Source organism: Ictalurus furcatus, chromosome 27 (assembly GCF_023375685.1).
Source record: "Ictalurus furcatus strain D&B chromosome 27, Billie_1.0, whole genome shotgun sequence".
NCBI lineage: Eukaryota > Metazoa > Chordata > Actinopteri > Siluriformes > Ictaluridae > Ictalurus > Ictalurus furcatus.
The window spans coordinates 12,817,149-12,839,266 of NC_071281.1; the positions used below are offsets into that span (position 1 = coordinate 12,817,149).

The 22,118-nt window shown below is 37.6% G+C and overlaps 2 protein-coding genes across 4 annotated transcripts in view; both read left to right on the forward strand.

Annotated features, from left to right (window-relative positions):
- The window catches only part of itga11a (integrin, alpha 11a), a 57,598-nt gene extending 42,619 nt beyond the window's left edge, over nt 1-14,979 (forward strand). For both annotated transcript variants that reach the window (XM_053617000.1, XM_053616999.1), the window contains 10 exons: nt 794-892; nt 5,541-5,617; nt 7,245-7,328; nt 7,426-7,516; nt 7,629-7,742; nt 9,523-9,606; nt 10,103-10,213; nt 10,504-10,599; nt 12,232-12,345; nt 13,531-14,979. In XM_053617000.1, coding sequence (XP_053472975.1) covers nt 794-892; nt 5,541-5,617; nt 7,245-7,328; nt 7,426-7,516; nt 7,629-7,742; nt 9,523-9,606; nt 10,103-10,213; nt 10,504-10,599; nt 12,232-12,345; nt 13,531-13,608 — 948 coding nt within the window. In that variant the 3' untranslated portion in view covers nt 13,609-14,979. The remainder of the gene's footprint in view (nt 1-793; nt 893-5,540; nt 5,618-7,244; nt 7,329-7,425; nt 7,517-7,628; nt 7,743-9,522; nt 9,607-10,102; nt 10,214-10,503; nt 10,600-12,231; nt 12,346-13,530) is intronic.
- Nucleotides 14,980-16,264: 1,285 nt separating this feature from the next.
- On the forward strand, nt 16,265-21,265 carry mns1 (meiosis-specific nuclear structural 1). Of its 2 annotated transcripts, none has more exons than XM_053617362.1 (10): nt 16,265-16,453; nt 18,542-18,766; nt 18,860-18,987; nt 19,076-19,178; nt 19,286-19,515; nt 19,723-19,939; nt 20,089-20,196; nt 20,345-20,602; nt 20,763-20,888; nt 20,972-21,265. In XM_053617362.1, exons 2-10 carry the CDS (start codon nt 18,548-18,550, stop codon nt 21,080-21,082), a joined length of 1,500 nt encoding a protein of 499 aa, XP_053473337.1. In that variant the 5' UTR covers nt 16,265-16,453; nt 18,542-18,547; the 3' UTR covers nt 21,083-21,265. The 2 variants fall into 2 exon arrangements, with proteins under 2 accessions (XP_053473337.1, XP_053473336.1); XM_053617361.1 differs by lacking the exon at nt 16,265-16,453 and adding an exon at nt 17,183-17,333.
- The last annotated feature ends 853 nt before the right edge of the window (nt 21,266-22,118 follow it).

The following is a 22,118-nucleotide window of genomic DNA, read 5'->3' on the forward strand; positions in this document are numbered from 1 at the left end:
CATGGCTGAATAATATCGAGCTGAGTGCAAAGATTTGCACATCCTTACTTTGAAATCCAGTATGGCTTTTATAATAATGCAAGATTCCCAAATGACTACAAGTCGACAAAATGGCTAAAAGGTGCGTGTTTTAATATTAATATATTAATAATACTAATATTCATAATATAAAATTAATAATACCTTAAAATATAAGAAACAATAAAATATAATGTAATAAAATCATTCATATATGAAAATCATTTATAATCATGTCTGAATGTAGCATAAATATGACTTTTATTCTACTTTCTGACTCAACTTTTTTAGGTCTCTTATTTATTTTTCATTTTTTAATCTCCCTGGCAATTTATTTTTGTCCCAATTATTTGTGACTATGTTTCTTCCTTTCCTGAATAAAAGTCCTATTGGTATTGATGTCCATAAACACTTTATTTTTTATACGCTTTTTTAGATCCATTTAAGGTCATGTGATAGCCGTTTTCCATTGACAAGTGAATGAGACACTTTCAAACAAATTACAGAGCACGTCAACAGGGATGCAAACTTCTGAGTTTGGTATAAAGAGAACCGCTACTTATGCTCAACTGTTGTAATATTTAGGTCATTAAAGGGTTTTAATTGAAAAGCATTACAGGAGTAATAAATCTGAATAGAAAATGACATTACATGAGTGATATTAATATAAATGTATAAATATTTTTTTTCTATTTATTTACCTAGAAACAAGAAAAGGGGAATGCAAAGTTTTGCACTTAACTACAGATACAAAAATATTTTTTTCTTGTTATAGGATAATTCAGACATACAAATCGTCTGCCACAGTGGAGACAAGCATAGAAATGAGAAGTACTGCGATGTCGGTGCTCCCTTTATGAGAGCTAAGACACAGGTAAGTCTTTATGTTACATTTTTATAGCCTATGTGTTTTACCTCCAGAAATATAAACCAAGTCTTTATTCACACTGAACTGAAGTCACGCGGCTTAGACCTTCCAGATGTAGAGATCTGAGCTAGAGCTCTGCAGTCATTTGTACTTACCTTTTCTGTACTGGTAACAATGAATTAATTATGACAGCAATGTTGAATTCTCTCATCTGATTGGTCAGAAGGCAGCTCTGGCAATAATTCTGGTTGTAATATAAAATTATAGATTTATTTATCTAAATATACAGCAGGAAAATATATGATTGTTGCCTCCTTAAGTTTTGTGTAAGGAGACATTTATTTAGCATTTGTGGAAGGAGTCTCCAGTGTCAGTGATTTGTGACAATCAGTAAGTTTTCCACCATGGCAGGAAAGAGAACTTTTGTGAATATTTAATTTATTAGTGAATGACACATCATAATTTTTTTAATCGTTTTAAAATCGTTTTTGCTTGTATCTTTCTCATTTGTAAGTCGCTTTGGATAAAAGCGTCTGCTAAGTGAATAAATGTAATGTAATGTAAATAATATTGGAATCTTTGGTTCAAAATTGCTGTGCTATAAGAGGAATAAAGCACTTCATGACATGCTATTATAGGCTAATCATCAACTTCAACTCATTGCATTTTATTTTTTACTTATTTCCTGGTTTGTCTTTTAGGTTGTCTGCTTGACAACCAGTTGTGGGGTTTTTTCCCTGCAGATCTGATTCAGCAATATTCTGTGCAACACTTTGCTGTTTGCTGTTAGATTGGATCAGGAAGGATATAGGACATGCATTAATTAGTGGTTGATGTTCGACCAGTGAGATTTATGAGCTCTGTACTATCGTGACTGCATGCTTTTATTGTGTACTGTATATGTGAAGTGGGATCTTGGTTGCTGTGTGGTAAGAAAAGTCTCTTCTAACTTTCCTGTGGTTATTTTCATATCCTTCTAATGCTTCAGCAGAATACTTACTTTGGCTTTGCTCTAAATCAAGACTTGTAAACATACAAACATGTATATTCCACTGGTGCAAGGATAGAGAAGTGCTGTTAAACAGCTTAGGATTTTAACTGGGTGGAGTGTGTGTGTGTGTGTGTGTGTGTGTGTGTGTGATGCTTTATTGTCACTGTATAATGACAAACTTGCTAATGCCGATAAATGATATAATTAAACAGCATTTAGAGCCCAAGAAGATAAAGAAGGATGGAGAGAGACAGAGACAGAGAGAGAGAGAGAGAGAGAGAGAGAGAGAGAGCGAGAGAGATTTAACATTCTCTTCCTAATATTGCACTTGTGAAAATGTTTATTCTCATCCTTCCAAACCCTCAAAAATATCAGAAAACAAACACAACAAAATATTTTGTAGTATAATTCCATCCGGTCACTCAAATGATTTCCTTTTCAGTAGCATTTCACAAGACTTTCTTACTCATAAATGAATGAACTTGGTACATCTTTTTCTTATCTCACCACTGGCTCTTTTATGTAAATCCAGGAATAGTTCAGTCCGGCAGCGAGGTGCTTGGATGTAAATCTGCAGGCAGTTAATGTGACGTCTATACACCACTAATATAGAGATGTTTTATTGCTATGTGAGCTAATCCTAAAAGATGAAACAGAAGATTCACCCTGGTTTAGTGACCTCACACAAGACAGGCCTGCATACACTCACTTTACACCAGGACATCAAACTACGAAAAATCTCTGGCAAAATCTCTGCTCGGTTCCTGTAATCACACTTTAGCAGAATGACGCAGGTCTGTTGGGGGTGAACTCTTTCAGATTCTCTCTCATGTGCTTTCTCTACATCTTGTCTCTCTCTCTCTCGTATTTTTTTTCTGTGTACAGCTGAAATCTTGCACAGAAGTCTGAACTGAAAACTTGCCACAACTCCTTGGCAGCACTGTCAGCTAGCACATAATGATGAGTTAATACAAAATTTGCACATATCAGTATTCAGACCTCAAAATTATTTCTAGACAGAGACGCTACACAGACAGTTGCGCACACCAGGGCGAAAGCAGAAAATTCCATTTTCCGCTATTCAGACATGTCTGGCTATTTGTTTCAACCACAAATTTTCACCTTAAAATGAGGTGGGAAAATATCCAGCATGGTACCCCATTCCATCTTAGGGCACCATGCACTCTCTCTCTCACACACACACACACACTCATTCAGGGCCAATTTAGACCAATCAATCCACCTATTAGCAGATTTGTAAGAGGTGGGAGGAAACTGGAGAACCCAGAGGAAACCTACATGTGAGAACATGACTTGAGTAACTTGAGCTCAGGATGAAACCCGAGATGCTGGAACAGTGAAGTGGCAATACTAAAGACTTTAGATTTTATTGCTGATGAGAAATAGCTGGTGTGGTTGCAGAATATTCACTCAATTATCCCCAGTGGACTTTTGAGGTTAGTGAACGTTAGCATACGCTGACGTACATGTAGATATCTTAGCAACCTTGTAACTTGTTGCCATCGCAAACCTTTTCATAACAGGAAATTCTGTCTTCAAAGACATTGAGGTATGAAACATTGTAGGCAGCTACCTTCTGATTCAGAATTTAAAAAATCATTTGAATTACTAAGCTTCATACAAAGTGCTATTTTAAGTAGCCAGTTAATATGGCTGAATCCCACATTTCTAAACAGCAAATTAACATGATGATCACTACTAGGATTATTCATTGACCTTATACCTTGATATATTATCAATATATTGCATATTTTATTATTGTGTCTTGCTTTTGTGCAATATCATATTGCAAGTGACAGCATATTTTCCACCACCTGACCTTTTTCAGGGATAAAGACCAGGTTTCTTTTTTTTTTTTTTTTTTTTTTTTGCTTTAAAGCGGGTGGTCTAGAGTCAGCTGAAAAAACTCATACCCTAAGAACTCTATTCAAGAAAAACCTGGCAATCTTAATAGAGACAAAGAGTTTCCATGCCTTTCCTGGACAGCACCAGGAGGCAGAAGGAAGCCTCCTAGCCGCACCACTTCTGCCACTTTTTCCAGGCACAATCATCTTTCCACAGAGCGGTGACAGAACAGTTACCCAGAATCCTCTTCTCTCGTTGAGCCATGCCAAAGAGATAATTCAGAGTATCATTCTAGCCATCCCTGCATCACTTAAAGAAGAAAAGCTATAAGGAAAATAAACTCCTATATTCTCGGCAGACGCAGATGCCTGTGGGTTTTTGAGAGAGGTCTGGTGGTTAGAGCTGAGTGCTGCTATTATCAGGTGGGTCTGTGTGTGCTCTGTGTCAAGACTTACAGTGCTGAGGGATGTGACTAGAGAGTATGGGAGTTAGGGCCTCATTAGGTGGATTGCTGTGCCCATAAGCGGTGTTCAGACTGGGGTAGGAGGCAATAAACACTAACATGTTTTACTGCAGGAGTCTTTCACATAGACAAGGTTATGGACAGCATGGTGCATTGGTTGTTGTGGTATTCAAGACCAAATCATTACTAGAATTTTTCTTTGGGTCTATTACCCTTATGAGACAATGATTTAGTATTAGTATGATTTTTTCCTCTGTGTGCCGTGTTGGTGTGTAGGCATGAGAAGTACATTTTTTACTCATTAGATTGGCTTACATGCACGTTTTTTGTTTGTTAACAGACTAAATGCAATTAACATTCATCTGATATTTAAAAATATATATAATAATTTCAATGATAAGTAATACAGGACATGACATTGACCATGCCAAGTTCAGCTAGCTGTACTTTTACCACCAAGTATGCTTTTAAATGTGACCCTATAGTGGTAGTTTTTTTTTTTTTTTTTTTTTTTTTTTTTTTTGCTGGAGTTTTGCCTTGCTGTTTACTTAATATCATTTGTTGCACATTTGCCAAAGCCAAATTAGCAAGCTAGTTAATGGTACAACTACTTTCCCTCTGAAATCACCTGCAGGCAAAGATGTACTTGATTTCAGTATGTTCTTAGGACTGAATTCCAAATGACAGTCTATTGGGTATATTGTGCACTTCATAAGTCACTTTTAAGTAGATCAGTAAGTATCTACAGTAGTGAACTGTATTGAAAGATTTTAATTTCACTATCATCACCACTTATCCAATGTAGCAAATAAAACACTAGGCTAATTTTGTAGTATTTTCACTGGATACTTTCCTACTCTTACACAAGTAATTATTTGTATGCCTGTTTTTCCTTCTACTTCAGTGTCTATTTTATCAAGTAATATTATTTTAGTACCCAGAGTAAGGTTTCATATTATATGTGTGTGTGTGTGTGTGTGTGTGTGTGTGCGCGCGTTGGTCATCAGTGAAGCGGCTGTGAAGTTGTGCAGCGGTGCCCGTGGCTGCCTTGCTTTGCGACCACAGTAGACTTACAGTAGATTATTCTAGACTTATACTGCTAAACCCTGTGCGAAAGCTTGCACTGTTGCTGTTGGACGCTTTTATATACAGTGGGGAATATTTTCCACTCCTTGTGAGACATAAAAACTCACTCATTTGTAATCCTGCTCGCAGGATGATTGGCCAGTTTTTCTGCAGTGGTGATAAAATCATATTTATGATTAGATCATATTTTACCTACCAGCTTATGTGACTTAAATGACAATCTTTTCTCTCTCTCTCTTTTTCTCCAGGTCACTTTCCGTTTGGAGTTTGAATTTATTAGCTCAGTGTTGCTGGACCATGTTCGGGTCATTCTGGCAACTGGAAGGTAAAAAGCTCTATTAAGTGCCCTTTTGTACTGTCTAGTGCAGTACTTGGTTTTTTTTTTTTGGTTTTTTTGGTTTTTTTAAACATAAAGAATATAGTAATTATTTAATCAGACATATCATATCATACCACCATTGAATACATATGACCTATTACATAGTTTATGTATGTATGTGTAGATAACTCACAAAACTATTGTTTCCAGACATTTCCAGGCTTTCTCTATTATCTCCTCCATGCCTGCTTTTTGGTAATGTCTTATTTGGAAAGGTCTAGGATATCCATTTCTGAAAATTACAGAGACTTAAGGAAATAGGTGGTTTGGCACTGCCAAATTTTGAATTATGTTATTGGCTAATAGAGAATGCTAGCTACATGGATCTTGGGTTATTCTGACTCTTTGACCCCCCGGAAGCAGCATTAGTCAAATTGCTACAGCTTCAGAATATCATCTTACTTCCCAGTAAACCAAAACCAACTTCTGTTTTATTAAATCTGACATCATTATGAATCATACTCTTCTAGACTTGCCCAAGACCCCCCAAAACATGTCCAAGATCTTTGCAATCAGTTCTTCTAAAATGAGACTGTGCTATTTATAGCCTTTTCCAAATTACAATTGTGTGGTCTGATGCTTTGAGCATTTGTCAGCGCTTTCTTCTTCATCTTCCTATGAACAGTTGTGTCTATTTTGCATCACAGATCACAGCAGAAAAATTAAGCATTGCCTGCAAATACAGATGGATGACTGGTGTACAGTTACTGAACACAAGGATTTCAATCCTTTTTTCTTAGGGAAAAAAAGGGTTAATTTGGATAGTTAAGGATTCTTAGCTTTCTTAATGGGTTCTACTTGGGACTTCAATTGGTTTCTTTAAAGAAACATTAGGCTTGTAGATGGAACTCTTTGTTTCTTGTGGGGTTTCTTAGCATGAGATCTCCTGACAGCCATGATTCTATATTTAATTTTGTTTTTTAAAAGTATATTGATGATGGCTGTCAGTAGGGAATCAGATGCTATGCTAGAAAACCCAAAGTATAATCATCATAACATACATTCATAAGAGTAAAAAAAAAAAACAACAACCCAGCTCTACCACCCTAAACAATTTTTTTTTTTTTTTTTCCAGTTTGTCCCTCTGGGGAGCGCTTTAAATGTTTTGTATAAAACCCTACAACAGAACATTTCCCTTTCAAAAAGATTCCAAGTATAATTATTTTAGAAAGCTTGAAGCATCAAAAATTCAGAAAGAATCACAGCATCACGTTCTTTAAAATTTTACTAATGCATAGGAAGACTTGTTTGAGAGAGAGAGAGAGAGAGAGAGAGAGAGAGAGGAGAGAGAGAGAAAGGCTTCTCGCACATCATTGTGACAAACCTTAAAAACTTAAAGAATTTCCATATGTGACTAAGTGTCACTTGCCTGTTCCCAGAGCCTGTTTTGCTAAAACATCTCAGTCTGGCATCACTCCCAGTCTGTAGTAATGGCTGTAACCGTGAACGAACGTATCCAAACTGGTCACGAACAAGCATTCATACTTTGGAGAAATGTGAAAATAACGAATATTAACGGAGAAGGGAAGAGTAACTTGAGCACTTCTTATTCCTCATCATTGTCTCTCTACAGTGATGGAGAAGAAGTAGCTTTACAAGACAACATTAAGGACATCTTCTACATGCTGAGATATGAGGCTGACTTGCTCTTCACAAGGTCAGTCAGACTATGTGTGTGTGTGTTCATCTGTAAATCTAAATCAATACCAAGTTGCCTGTGTGAGAAATTAAATTGTATCTGTTTGTCTCTGTAGAGATTCCAATCCATCACACTGGGAGATCAAAGCCAACCTTGCTCTGGAGAAGGCAGAAAACCTCCGTCCACCGTTCAACTTTACTTTCCAAGTGAGCCCAACTCACCCAGCTCTTTCTCAGATTACTACAGACAAAGTGAGATTAGGTAAAATAAGGGGGAAAAAATCGTCTGTTCTGATTAAAAAAATTCTGTGCTGTTCAGATCCAGAACCTGGGCTACTTCCCGATAAGCAATCTACAGCTCAACATTATGATCCCAGAAGTGACGAAAAATGGGAATCGCTTCCTACAGATCCAATACTTTCACATAGACCAGGTGAGAAATATATAGCAAGCTGAAGAATTATCAGACCATTAGTCTTAAGGAATGCAGAAAGATCCCAAAAGGAATTTAAATGTAAACATGAGGGGTGTAAAGTCACCAGTGGGGCTTTCTGAGAATATGTTCAGGGGTTTTTTCTACCAAATGCATTCAAGGTCAAAGTAATGGGTAACAGGGGTGGATAAAAAAGCAGTGCAGGAGCCCACGACAAGTAGATGTTGTGTCCAGGCTATTAGCTTTTTGATTCCTACAAACCCAATTCCAAAAAAGTTGGGATGCTGTGTAAAATGTAAATAAATGTAAATTAAAACAAAAGGCATTGATTTGCAAATCTCATAAACCCATATGTTATTCACAATAGAACATTGTACAATAGAACAAACAAATCAAATGTTTAAATTGAGGAAATGTACCATTTTAAGAAAAAATATTGAATTTGATGGTCACAACACGTCTCAAAAAAGTTGGGAAGGGGCAACAAGGCTGGAAAAGTAAGTGTTACTAAAAAGAAACAGCTGGAGGAACATTTTGTAACTAATTAGGTGAATTGGCAACAGGTCAGTAACACGATTAGGTATAATAAAAAAAAAGAGCATCTTAAAGAGGTAGAGTCTCTCTGAATTAAAGATGGGATGGAATCTGGATGGAAGCATATATTCCTCTAAAACCTGTATATGCCTTTCAGCGTTGATGGTGCCTTTCCAGATGTGCATGCTGCCCAGTCCAAAGGCACTAATGCACCCCCATACCATGCAGGCTTTTGAATTGAGCGCTGATAAAAAATAAAAAAAAATTTAAAGCCGTATGGTCCCTCTCCTCTTTAGTCTTCTTTAGTTTAGAGGACACCGCGTCCATGGTTTCCAAAAAGAATTTCAAATTTCAATCTGTCTGACCACAGAACAGTTTTCCACTTTGCCTCAGTCCATTTTAAATGAGCTTTGACCCAGAGAAGACGGCAGTGTTTCTGGATCATGTTCACATATGACTTCTTCTTTGCATGATAGAGCTTTAACCTGCATTTGTGGATGGCACGGCGAACTGTGTTCACAGACAGTGAGTTCTGGAGGTGTTTCTGAGCCCACGCAGTGATTTACTTTACAGAATCATGCCTGTTTTTAATGCAGTCCCACATGATAAAGGAGAGCTCGGTGTTAAGTGGGATTTGGCAAGTGACCAAATTGGGGAGAAAATGTTGAAAAGTCCAAAAAAAAAAATCACCAAGCAAGATAAAGTGTAACACAAATGTCATAAAACTCTGCTATAAGGTTAAAAATGTCGACATAAAGACGCTAGCCAGACTATATTTTACGTATGTGTGATGCGAGTACAGAACACCACATCTCATAACTCAAACTTTAGCCAATGACTTTTAGCTGAGATTTTTTTTTGTCAAGACTGCAAACGTGTTGTGCTACATTATCAAATTAGTTAAAACAGGGTAAAGATCATATACTTGTTAATTTCCCTTAGTCTAGTATATTAATGCACTTAAATAGCTAACTAGTTTGTCAATTCTTTCATTACATTAGATACCGATTTTTTAGTCTAGTCAGTTAGGCTTCTGGGCAACAAAAACATGCTGGGCAACAGATTTTACTTGCCCAGTGGGCTTGCTAATACATTTATGATTTGTCCACCACTGCGTCAAACTGTATATTGCCACTATCTTACTTTATGTTCTTACTGATTTAATTTGTTGTTTGAAATAATTCAAAATAAAATAACATACAGTATGCCTATTCTGGTGAAGTGATGAGTTGTGTTCTGCCTTTAGGTAGATGGGACTCACTGCATTCCCCCTCAACACATAGCGCACAGTCGAGCATCACCAGAGGACCTGAGTCGTGTCTCTCGCCTGGTAACGCTGTTTCATCTCATTTCGTGCTGTAATTCTGTGATTAATATCACACAGTGCATCTAAAACCACACTGATCTTTTTATACTGCTGCCTTTGTTGCTTTGCTGAATTTTTAAAAGCCTATCTTGTGATGTCAGTGCTATTTAATCAACATTTGTGGCAAGCAGATTGAACGTTTGGTCATCTAGCATGCCAAATTGCTTGCTTTACGTAAGACAGAAAGTCTCCAGTACAGTGGTTTATCCTTTAAAATGTTGGCATAATAATCTTTAACCAGTGTTATTAACCGGATTCATTAAGTTAACAATGCCTTAATATCACTGGAAGGGGTTTTGTAATGAAGTGTGTCTCGTCATGACAGAGAAGTGGGTTTTTGACCAACCATGATCTTGCCACAAGCAGCTGAAGTTGATTTGCAAGTAAGGGTGTTTGTGAACAGTGTGTGTGTGTGTGTGTGTGTGTGTGTGTGTGTGTGTGTGTGTGTGTTTGTTTGTAGAATTATACCAACTCTCTGGCTGTGCCGATTCAATGCAATGTGAATTTAAGCTCCTATAGAGAAGTTGGCGTGAGAATCAGTGGATCTCTGCGTGTTGACTCTCTCCATGAAGTAAGTGGAACCTACCATTCAGTTATGTAGGGGTCTTGTCTGTAAACCTAGAAGCACTTTGTATGAAACAACTCTGTAGTAGTAGGACTTTTTTTGTAATCACTCAGAATTGTCTAGAAACGAGAGAAAAAAAAACCCACACATGTATAGAACTGTCTATTAGGAAGACTCCATATCTTTGCTTTTATCTTCTTTGCTTTCAATGCTTTCTTCCTGATTCTCTTCCCTGTATATCTCATCAGAAGAAGTATATCCCATAGAATTGACTGTGTTTGTCCTGTCATGTCCAGCTGAAGTTTAAAACACTGGAGCTGGTGACGACAGCCTCGGTGGAGCTGAGCCAGGCCAGTCCCATGTTCCTTCAGGAGGAGAGGCCCATCAGACATGTGAGTCACATCCTCATGTCCACGTAGACAGGAAACTGCACATTACCCCACATACACTTGGGCCATGAGAATGTATAAACACACCAATTTAGGTCACATAATAAAAAATAAAAAAAAATCAGGGAATGAATTCAGGATGTAGTTGATCTTAGTGTAAGAGTAGGTGGCTTTCATTGGCATATAGTTAGTGTTTAATATTTTGCTAACTAATATAGTAGTGTATGGTAGGTTATTTTATTTTTTATTTTTTTTGGTTTGTTCTTTTACATGTTTTTCCTTGTACATACTGTAGTACTGTGAATGTCATATCTAGGCCAGGGGTTTTCAAAATAAATTATGAATGTCCAGTGACATAAAATTCCTTACTTACAAAGCTCCAGATATGCAGCTAATCATGACTGAAATCCTTTTAATGCTTAACCATTAATGATTAGTTTATGGCTATAAATTAGATGATTTGAAGTGGTTATGTTTTGTTTCATAGGGGCAATACACATTACCACTTTTGCCTCTCACCACAGAGTCCAAATAGATGAGACATCGGATTTGAAAGTTCCCTTTCTGACAATGTCTCTAGTGCTGTAGCTAGTCTCTGGAGCGATGAGCTGCCTTCAGCTAATTATTTACATGAAAGCATGTATTGGATCAGCCACAACAGAGGAGAAGCAGATTTGATTCATGTTAAGAAAACTAAAGTTACCGAACCTCAGCCAGTTTTGTTTTGTTTTTCCTACACTGCTCAAGTATTTTCCAAGTACTCAGTTTAATCCATTGAACTACTTTGCTGTGTCTGCAGTACACCAGTTGATGACTCCTGACTGAACTGAACACTGGATGACTGAATGAAATTGAATGTTATCTTAGTCAGCAAAACCTTTGTGATTGTAATTGCGTTCTACACTATTTAGAAATCTAAAAAGTACCTCATTTCAAATGTGAAAGTACAGACCTGCGTGGCTAAGCGCAGATCTTTTAACATGGTATAGTAACACTAATCAGTCTGGGCAGCAGACGTCCTTTTAACAGCTCAAACGGTGGAAGTTTTTCAGTGAACACCAGTAACCTGGAGCCAAAGGACCGAAAGGACCAGCAGACCTCTTTGCAGTTCTTATTCCTCACACTGAACTCTTCTGCCATCTATGGACACTCCAGGAGAATGCAGCACATGCAAAAATCAGCAAATTAGCAAGTTTTCTTTAAACACACCAAAAACGTTTAATCATTGACATTTCTTACCCCTTAAACCCCTTTCTGATTATTTCCTCCTGAAGAATATTATTCAGTTACTACTATAAATCATTCAGTAACTACAGTAAATCCTATAATAAAGGACATTCTAGGAGTTTAACTGTTAATAAAATCCCTAATTTATATGGCATGAAGTGAGAAGGCTGTAAAGTAAAGCCGATCTAATTGTATGAGTTAATCGCAGCGTTAAAAATTTGGTCCGGCACAATTTGGTGGTTTCTCTCAGAGTAGTGAGTTGAATCAGGTGTATTTGAGCAGGTAAATCAAAAATAATGTGCTGCCCTCCTGTACCGGAACTGAGGAATGCTGATATATTTAACCTTATTTTAGATGAAATGTTTATATATACAACAACTTAATCATGTATAACTGCATTTTTTTTAGATTATTCTGGAAGTGAGGAAGGAGGAAGATTATCGCGTTCCCATCTGGATTATTATTGGGAGTACACTAGGAGGACTATTGCTACTCTCCCTCCTCATTTTAGCTCTATGGAAGGTAACATCTATATCACAGTCATCTATCTATCTATCTATCTATCTATCTATCTATCCCAATATTAGAGCAGAGTATTTTGGGGAATTTTTTGAACAAAATATCAACAAGTTAAACAATAAAGACCATTTCTTTGCTTATATTTACGAAGGGTGCCAATATTAGTGGAGGGAACTGTGTACATACACACTTAGCCCATTCCTCAGTACAGAACAGCTTCAACTATAGGATGTTGGTGGGTTTTCTCAATGAACTGCTTGCTTCAGTTTTCTATTGGATTAAGGTCAGGACATGGCCATTCCAAAACATTAACTTTCTTCTTATTTCACCATTCTTTGGTAGAGCAACTTGTGTGCTTAGGGTTGTTGACTTGCATGACCCACTTTCTCTTGAGATTCAGTTCATGAACAGATATCGTACCTGACTGATTTTCCTTTACAAAAATACTTCAGAATTAATTGGTCCATCAATGATGGCAAGTCATCCTGGCCCAGATGCAGAAAAATAGGCCCAAACCATGTTACTACCACAACCATGTTTCACAGATGGAATAAGGTTATTATGCTAAAATGCAGTGATTTACTTTCTCCAAACATAACACTTCTTATTTAAACCAAAAAAGTTTTATTTTTGTTTCATCTGTCCACAAAACATTTTTCCAATAGTCTTCTGGTAAATGCAGTTCGGCAGCAGTGTTCTTTTTGGAGAGCACTGGCTTTCTCCTAGCAACCCTTCCATGCACACCACTGTTGTTCAGTGTTCTCCTAATGGTGGACTCATAAACATTAACATTAGCCAATGTGAGAGAGGCCTTTAGTTGTTTAGAAGTTACCATGGGTTCCTTTGTGACCTCGTGGACTATTAAACGTCTTGCTCTTGGAGTGATCTTTGTTAGTCGACCACTCCTGGGGAGGGTAACAGGATGTGATTTTTTAAAATATTTTGTTTGCATCGATACTTATGTGGAAATTTTCTATGTAGGCCTATGTTCAGTATTATAGCATCCTGTCTCCCCTTCATTCTTAACCCAGATATAACCTTATAATACTAATAAAATGTCATAATTTGTTATTGCACTACAGTATAACTGAAACAACTCCCTACAAGTAAATTAAATGTTTTTTGTCTGGTGGAAGTTTGGCTTGTGGTATGTGTCATGGTAAATCCCAGCTATTTCTGTTTCCCCAGCTGGGTTTTTTCCAGAGACAGAAACCCAGGGAGGAGGCAGAAAACGAGGCCAATGGGAAAGTAGCAGAGGAGCGATAACGCAAGCTGCCCACAGGGCTTAATCTAGCCCAACTCTCAGGGAGCGTCCCACTACAACACTACACGTGTCTGGATCGGAGTGGAGGAAGGGAAAGAAAATGAGATCGAGAGAGGATATATATAAATGAGAGCGGTAGGTACGTAAATAATAAGAGGAAAAGAAAGTGAGCAAAGCGTCAAAGCAAGAAACATGAGACTGGGGAAAAAGACAGAAAGAAAATAAGGGATTTGCTCAGTGCACTGGACAGCCTGTTGCTCATTCTGTTAAAAAAAAAAAAAAAAAAACACTGCACCACCTTTCACCTGGCCTGCACTGCTTACTGAGCCCTTGCATCAAAGACAAGCCTCTATAACTGATCACCAGTCGCAGTGGGATTGCATATAAAGACTTCAAGAGAACGGCTTCTGAAAACATGAACTTTTACATGCGAACTGACTCATCACATCTGATCTTATGCCAAATTAATCTCCTTTTGCAAAGATACAGTATACAAGAGAAACCTCAAAGGGCTGTGACTGTCCACAGCAGCCATGTTTCTTGGTGCTTTTTCTAAAAAAAAGATAAAAATAAATAAATAAATAAATAAATAAATAAATCTTGGAAAAAATAGAAAGTAGGGAATTGAAGAGCAGAGGTCCGCACAAGAGCTGGCTAGCATTTTGTAGTGATGTTGACAGATTTAAGATGTAATATTAGGCACTGGTGTAAACTAGCTCCTTGTTTTATTTTCAGTGGTTATAATTTATTGGTATGAAAATGAAAAAATGTGTTGGATTTTTTTTTCACTAATGTCCTCTTGTGGTATTCTGAAACAATAATAGATAAATTTTTGCCCTAGCAGGGTTATGTTTGTTATTCAAGAATGATTCTCTACTCTTTGAGAGGATGATTTCCTAATTTCCTTTTTAGATCAATCTTTGATGCACTTTTGATATTGATATAAAAATGAACTTGAATTTTGTTATGAATAACTTTTTTATAACCTATTTCAGAAATAGTGTAATATTGCTTCCATAAGGACTGTGGCATTACCTTGTAGCTCTAGTTTGGCTTTTAAGATGAGCTGTAGTTTTTGTCTTCTGCTTACAGACCCAGCATCTCAACAAATAGCCTTTAAGAAAGGATAGGCTTACTGATCAGTAGTTTTTCCAACCAGGCCTAGTTTTTCTACCCGTGCTGTGGATGTAATTAAATGTCCAGAACATCGCAAAATGTTCAGGTATACTTACGATTGTCATTGTGTATAGTGTCAAAACTGAAGCATGTATTATAGTCAGAGAAATTTAAGTGTACTATCATTTTTATCTGTATGTCAAAAAAAATAGGAAATGAGGGAGTATTTGTACAAAAAGTAATAAAGAATAAATACCATTTTATCAGAGTGTCTGTATCATTTGTGATTTTGGAATATTTGTTTACATACAATTAACATCCTCCAATGTAAACTCTGATTATTCAGAAAAATAAATTTTTCAAAAATTGTAAACAGGAAACTAAGAAAATTATTATTACTGCCTGAATTTCTTTATTTATTGTCTGTTTATGCTTATATAGAATAGTTCAGCAGTGCAATTCCTCAATTGAAGAGCCAGTATCTTATTACATTCAGGCATTTTGTTATACTTTTCGCTGCCTCTCCAACTCATAGTTGGTTTTCCTTGATTAACACCAGTCAGCATAGAACCACGAACAATCTGTACTGAGAGCATTGTTAGAACTGCAGTGTTTCCATCCATCCATTTTCCGTAACATTTATCTTACACAGGGTCACGGAGGAGCCTGGAGCCTATCCCAGGGAACTTAGGGCACATGGCCGGATTTTGTTCGTTTGTTAGTGTTTTGTTAGTTTAAATAAAACCCTGTTTTCTCCCTCTCTACTGTTCTTTAGGCAGGTGAGAATAGCAATGTTTGGTCTCGGGATGGTCTTGGCCCAGTTTCAAGTGAACGCTAAAGCAGACTGAAAATGTTTCGACTCTGAATCAATGGCAGGAAATTAACCAAACATGCTATTTGTTTTGGGCTAGTAAACTGAGCCAAAATTCTCCATGCTTGGCTAATTTTTGTGATTTCTGTGAATGTGGCATAGGTTTATCTTGTCCATCACCACAGTTCTGACCAATGAATGAATGAGATTTGCGAGTGTCGTGGAAATTAGACAACACTCGCAGACTTGTCCTCTTAAGGTAAAAAACGTTTTATTACAGAAAGATGGTTAATACAGGATAGAATAAAGCAGGATAGGATAATGAGAGTGCGCTGAAGCGTTTGTGCTGAACCACTACTATAAATATGAAACGCAGAGCATGACACACTTCTGTGTACCGATAAGAAGCCGTTTGAGGCAGTTCAAACAGGCTTTGTTTCAGGGTCTTAGACATTCTGTACTGACCTAAGTGACATGACATGGCCTTCTTAGGCGTTATCCTCTGATGAGAATGAAACGGAACAAGAACAAAACTATTACAAAGTAAAAATGAATGATTTCCCTCACATTTCCCCCATTTTATCATTACAAAATATGATAACTACTCTCAATGCAATACAAGCATTCCTTATATCATTGACTCCCTTCCACACAGACCGCAATACACAATGGCTTCATAAAATTCTAATTCTAAATTCTTGATGATTCCTACCAGTCAGTGGTAAGGCTGCATCAGTCTTTCACTATGAACAACAAAGGGCAAACTGCCTACATGTCAACACAGGCTTCAAGGTGAAAATTTCCTCAAGCGTCCTCCGGTTTGCTTATTATCCAGAAAAGCTGAAAAGACTCGTGCCTCCCAGCCAGGAGACGCCAATTGTTGTGAAATTAGACAGCACTCGCAGACTCATCCTCTAAAGGTAAAAAAAAAAAAAAAAAAAAAGGTTTATTATAGAAAGATTGTTAATACAGGATAGAATAAAAGCAGGATAGAATAATGAGAGCGCTCTGAAGTGCTTGTGCTGAACCACTATAATATATATGAAACGCAGAGCATGACACACTTCTGTGTACCGATAAGAAGCAGTTTGAGACAGTTCAAACAGGCTTTGTTTCAGGATCTTAGAAGATGTGCAAACAAAACTTGAACAGAAGAACATGTTTGTGTCTTTGTATGCAGATAAACATTATGTACTAATCTAAGTCACATGACATGGCCTTCTTAGGCGTTATCCTCAGATGAAAAGAAACAGAACAAGAACAAAACTATTACAAAGTAAAAATGAATAATTTCCCTCACAAAACCATTCAAATTTCTGTGATGGTTTCTACTGTTTTTTGTTTTTTCCAGCAGGGATGGTTTGGTTGGTTTCATCATATGTGGTTTTATTTTAAGTATTATTTAAGAAAATGTACCTCACTCGTTGATGGGAGAAAACTAAATCTAAGAATATAAACACACGTCCCTTTACAAGGATTCCTGGTTATAAATCAGTTCATAAACACCAAAAAGGGCTTTCTGGAAGCTCTTCAGACGGAGTGCAAATGAATAGCAGTGTAAATATGGCGCTATTTATTCACACCAATGAAAACCCCACACAGACTTTTGTACTGACCAATTACTATCGAGTATGCTGGCAAGGAGGGACACTCTTGTTTTCTATGGCAACGACTTACAAACAAATTTGGGGGGTAAGAATGGTGTTAGGTATCTGGCGGTTTGCTGGAACCTTTAGCGAAACGTTTCTGCTCCATACACGACTGCACTGACTTGAGTGACCAACTCTTCCGGCCAGCATGGTAAATAACACCTTTATTTCTGAGTAGGAATAATAATTATTTCATTTTTAACCGGTACATAAGCTTTGAATTGAATGCAAACGTTCACGACAGGCTAGCTTAAATGCTAGGTAGTTTACCTAGATGTTAGCATTTCTTAACATGAAAAAAACCCCTCGTTTTTAACATCGCGATATTTGGCGATATTTAGCCTTGAGGATAAAAAAAATAATACACATTTAACAGCTAGTTAAACGACTTTTTGTTGAATGAACACTCTGTAAACAAAGTATATTTTTGTGAATTTAGCAGAGGGCACCACAACAAGGGTACTTTTTAAACGAGGCAGACGAAATAACACGAATTTTATTTATTAATCCAACAATAGAAAAAACCAACAACAACCAAAGATTATCGTGCGCATGCGCAGTCTAAGGCGTGAGTGCAGGTGGTAATAACAGGTTGCTTAGTTTAGTAGTAACAGATTACATGTAATCTGGATTATATAAAAAGTTTTCGAGTTTTTGTAATCAATGTAGGAATAAACACAAGCAATAAGACTGGCCATGAGTTTATTGTCTGCAATAGTGATATATGAATTAATTCATCTTCAGTATATATATCTTATTCTGATGGATCTACAGCCTATTCTGGAAACACTGGGTGTGGTGCTGTAATGAAATAAATCTGTAATGAGATGGTCCATGGAGTTTCCATTTAAAGCAGTCCATGTCTACTATTGATGTAGAGTACAATATTGTATATCAAAGTTGAATGTACATGTCTTCCATTTGAACCGAAGTTTAATTAAATGGAGGAGAATAGTGTTGGTTTTATTATCTAGTTATGAGGTTATGTTTATTTCATGTATTTTAAAAAAATGTGAAAGGTTGAATTATTTATTGAAATGTACTTTAATAATTGGTTAAATAAAACTACTTTTATTAAGGCATTAGATTATTCTACACCAAATAATTTTTCATAATAATAAAAAAAAGGCATTTAGATTAGATAAAGTCAAACAGTAACACTAGGGCCCAGTTTTTCAGAGAATTTAATCCAGATCAGAATCATCCGGATTTGAAAATCCCATGTTTTGCTATCCAGGATCAAGTAATCCAAAGTGGTTTTTCAAAGCAACATTGGATTGGATTGCCCAATTCGTTTGTTGTATTTATGAAAGGCTTGACTTGAACAAGCCTTTGGTTTACTTTGGCATTAATTTCCAGGCCAAAATGAGCCAGCAGCGCAGCATGGCGCACAGCTTGCACGAGCGTACACTTGCAGAATTCAGGCGACAGGAGGAGAGACGTGAGGATCAGAACAGATATGTGACCAAAGAGAAACAGATTGAGGCCAATCTCAAGCATGAAGAGAGAGCCGAGATGAGAAAGTATCTGCGCACGATGCAAGACGAGGAGTACGAGAGACAAATGGAGGAAGCTTACTTGAAGGTTTGGTGTCGTCTTTCTTTACAGTGTTTGAGCGATCAGTATATACTGTATGTTTTTTCGGAATGTAGGCTTTAGCCCACTTTGTTTTCATAGGCAGAGCAGGACAGGATGTACAAGGAGAAGCTATTGGAGCAGGAGGAGAGGATGGCAAAAGAACTGGCCCGCATAAGTTATGAGAAAACTCGAGATGAGAAAATGAGGCAGCACATCAAAGAAAACAGGTGCACGGTGGTGAATAACTACAGCATGGATTTCGTCGTCATTCTGTGTAGTTCATTTATCATTTGCCTACATTGTATTCATTTCTAGTGTGGAGATTCGCGAGTTAGAGGCAAAGCTCAAGTCTGCTTACGTAAATAGAGCGAGAGCAGCACAGATAGGTGAGAAGGAGGCCATGAGGTGTGAGGCCATGGTGAGTGCTAACTTTCTGATCTACAGTACATCAGAAGTCCTTAAAAGACGAAAGAAATGTTTAAAATAGTAGACATGACCTACTTATTCTGACGTGTTGTATTTCAGAAGGAGCAAGCTGATATTGCACGCAGTAGGAAGAGTGAGCAGGAGCGAGCAGCCATAGAGCAGGAGAAGCAGGATCAGAGGCGCTATGAGGAACTGGTTCGCTATCAGCAGGAACTGGAGAAGCAGCTGGAGGAGAAGGAGAGGAAGAGACAGGAGTCCTATGAGGAGTTCCTCAAGGAGAAACTCATGGTGGATGAAATTGTGCGGAAGATATATGAGGAGGATCGCATGTGAGATGATGTTTAGTTTCTTTTCTAAACAAATACGATAATATTTTGATTGTCTATAAACTGATATACATTTTTAATATTCTTCTCTCACTGGCTGGTTCATTCGGATGAGCAGTTAGTTTAGCACATTATCAGATATGAAGATTTTTGTTGTGGATTGTAGGGCTTGTGGGGTTTGACTTTAATAGGGAGTGTTTTGTTTCACAGGAAGCAGGAGCTCCGGCTTGAAATGGTCACGGCCACACAGCGATACATTCAGGAGTTCAAAAGGCAGCAGGCAGAGTGGAAGCGCCTGGAGCGAGAGAAAATGGAGGAGGAGAACAGGCGCATTTTGGAGTACACCAAATACCAGGAGAGGAAAGAAGAGGACAGGATGGCTAATGCTAGACAGAGAGAGACAGCTAAAGAGAGCCTTCACAAGTTGGTGTGTGACACTTCTGAATAAAGCTTCAATCTTAGGACAATACACACCACAAAATGTTAATCCTCAAGCTTGTCAGTAAACATTCTGTTTTTAGAAATGCACATTATTGATGAATGAATTCTGGATAAATCCTTTGTTTTCCTTTTTAGCTGGCTGAGAAGATGGAAGTGGAACAGAGGCAGCGTGAGGAGATGGACCGTGTCCGTGAGGAGCTCTATCTTGAGGAGCAGGAAGAGTTTGCCAGACAGAAAGAACTCGTGAGAATCAGTCTTTCAACTCTACTAAAAAGCAAAGCCATGTATCAGTTCACTCAAGTTTGTCAATTTAAAAGTTATGCTAATGTAAAGTAGCCCTACTAAAGGACACTAAAGGTTCTTTCAAAAATATTTTTTTTTTTCGCCACAGGAAGAGATGGAGCGGAGAATCCGTCAGAGGCTGGAGCTGCAGCAGACGTGCCAGGAACAGCTGGCCTTCAAACAGCTGCGCCGTCAAGCCGAAAAGGACGAAGAGGAAGCGTTCAGGTTCACGATGTTGGCCAAGTTCGCTGAAGACGACCGCATTGAGCAGATGAATGCTCAGAAGCGTCGCATGAAGCAGCAGGAGCACAAACATGCTGTGGAGAAGCTAATAGAGGAGAGGAGGCAGAAGTACCTGCTTGATAAGGTGAAACTTAAATCATGTATAGGCTACTAGGTTGCTTCCACAGTCCTACAGAGATGTAATGCTGGCTTGTCTGATATGAGACATGATTATTGATAGAGTTTAGATATCTAGGAAGGTGTGATGTTTTAGAGGGATGTGTTCATCTGTGATCTGTGTATAGGAGCGAGAGGCGGAAGAGCAAGCTTTGGAACAGGAGAGAGAAACTCGGCGCCGACAGATCATCGAGGAGGAGCGACTGAAGCTCCTCAAGCTCCATGCTACAAAGCTGTTGGGGTACCTGCCAAAGGTAGACACCACACAATCTCTTTATAAGAAATTTCAGCAGTTTGTGTGACTGTGATTTCATTTTTTTGTTGTATTTTTTTTCAGGGCATTTTCAGGGAGGATGATTTGGATCATTTTGACGAAAACTTCAAGAGCAGTTTCCGGAAACATCATTCTGACATCTCCGGGGAGGGCGGTGGAGATGCTGAGCAATAACTCGTATCTACTCGTGACCACTAGATGGCAGACATGATTGATTTTTTTTGTGGTTTATTTCAATTGATAGTTCTAAGAAAGATTCAAACCAGCTTTTTGCATTTTTAAAAACCCATAAATCAGTTGAATAATCTGTTCAAGCCTTAAATAAAATTACAAAAACACTACAAACAGAACCCTGAAGCAGGATGCTTATATTTGAAATCCTTTTACTAATTTAAAACCAGCATTGAAATTATCTCTAGTGTGATGATCATATTCTTTGAGAAAAAAAATTCTGAGGTATTCTTCTTTTTTAATGGTTTATATATATATACATGAGATCAAATTTTAGAAATCAGTGCAATATTTTGAAATCATATAGAATGCATTTCACTACAAATTCAAGGGGAAGTAAATGTGAAAGTGACTAGGGATAATAAGTTTGGGATCTTCTTATGTCCAGGTGATATTTTAGTATTTAAAATATGCACCCTGACTTGACCTGTATCCTCTTACAGTAAGTAATCAGGCAGTTCAGAGCTTCTGCTTATAACTTTACTTGCAATTTAGCCAGGGTTAGGGTTAGGTTAGGTTACTTGCAATATAGCAAGCATCTAAAGTCTGAAAAACAATATCTAGATAAACCTGAGGCATTTTGGAAACAAGTGCTGTGGACCGATGAAGTAGAAATGAAACTCTTTTGCCTCTATGTTTGGAGAAAGAAATGAGCATGGGGGCACAGGAAGCACTGCACCGTTAGGTTTCAGTAAATATCAGCAAACTCCAGAAGCAAATGCTGTAGTCAGTCAAGAACCTGAAGCTGAAAAGGGACTGGCTTGTACAATGACAGGCCAATGATCCAAACAAACATGCAAGAGGGCTCAAAAATATTTCAGGACCAGAAGTGTTCTGCAAGGGAAAGTGAAAATTCATTAAACAAGAACAGAAAGACTCCTAGCTACAAGTGTGGTATCTACCAAAAGCGGTGTTATTAAATACTGACATAGTACTTATGGGGTGCTACTATTTTTCTACTATTTTTTTTTCTATTTTT

What these genes read in the sequence shown, in the direction of transcription:
- mns1 (XM_053617361.1), top strand. An exon ending in CAGCACATCAAAGAAAACAG is followed by an intron (nt 18,988 to 19,075) that starts GTGCACGGTGGT and finishes ATTCATTTCTAG; the next exon opens with TGTGGAGATTCGCGAGTTAG. An exon ending in ATATATGAGGAGGATCGCAT is followed by an intron (nt 19,516 to 19,722) that starts GTGAGATGATGT and finishes TTTGTTTCACAG; the next exon opens with GAAGCAGGAGCTCCGGCTTG.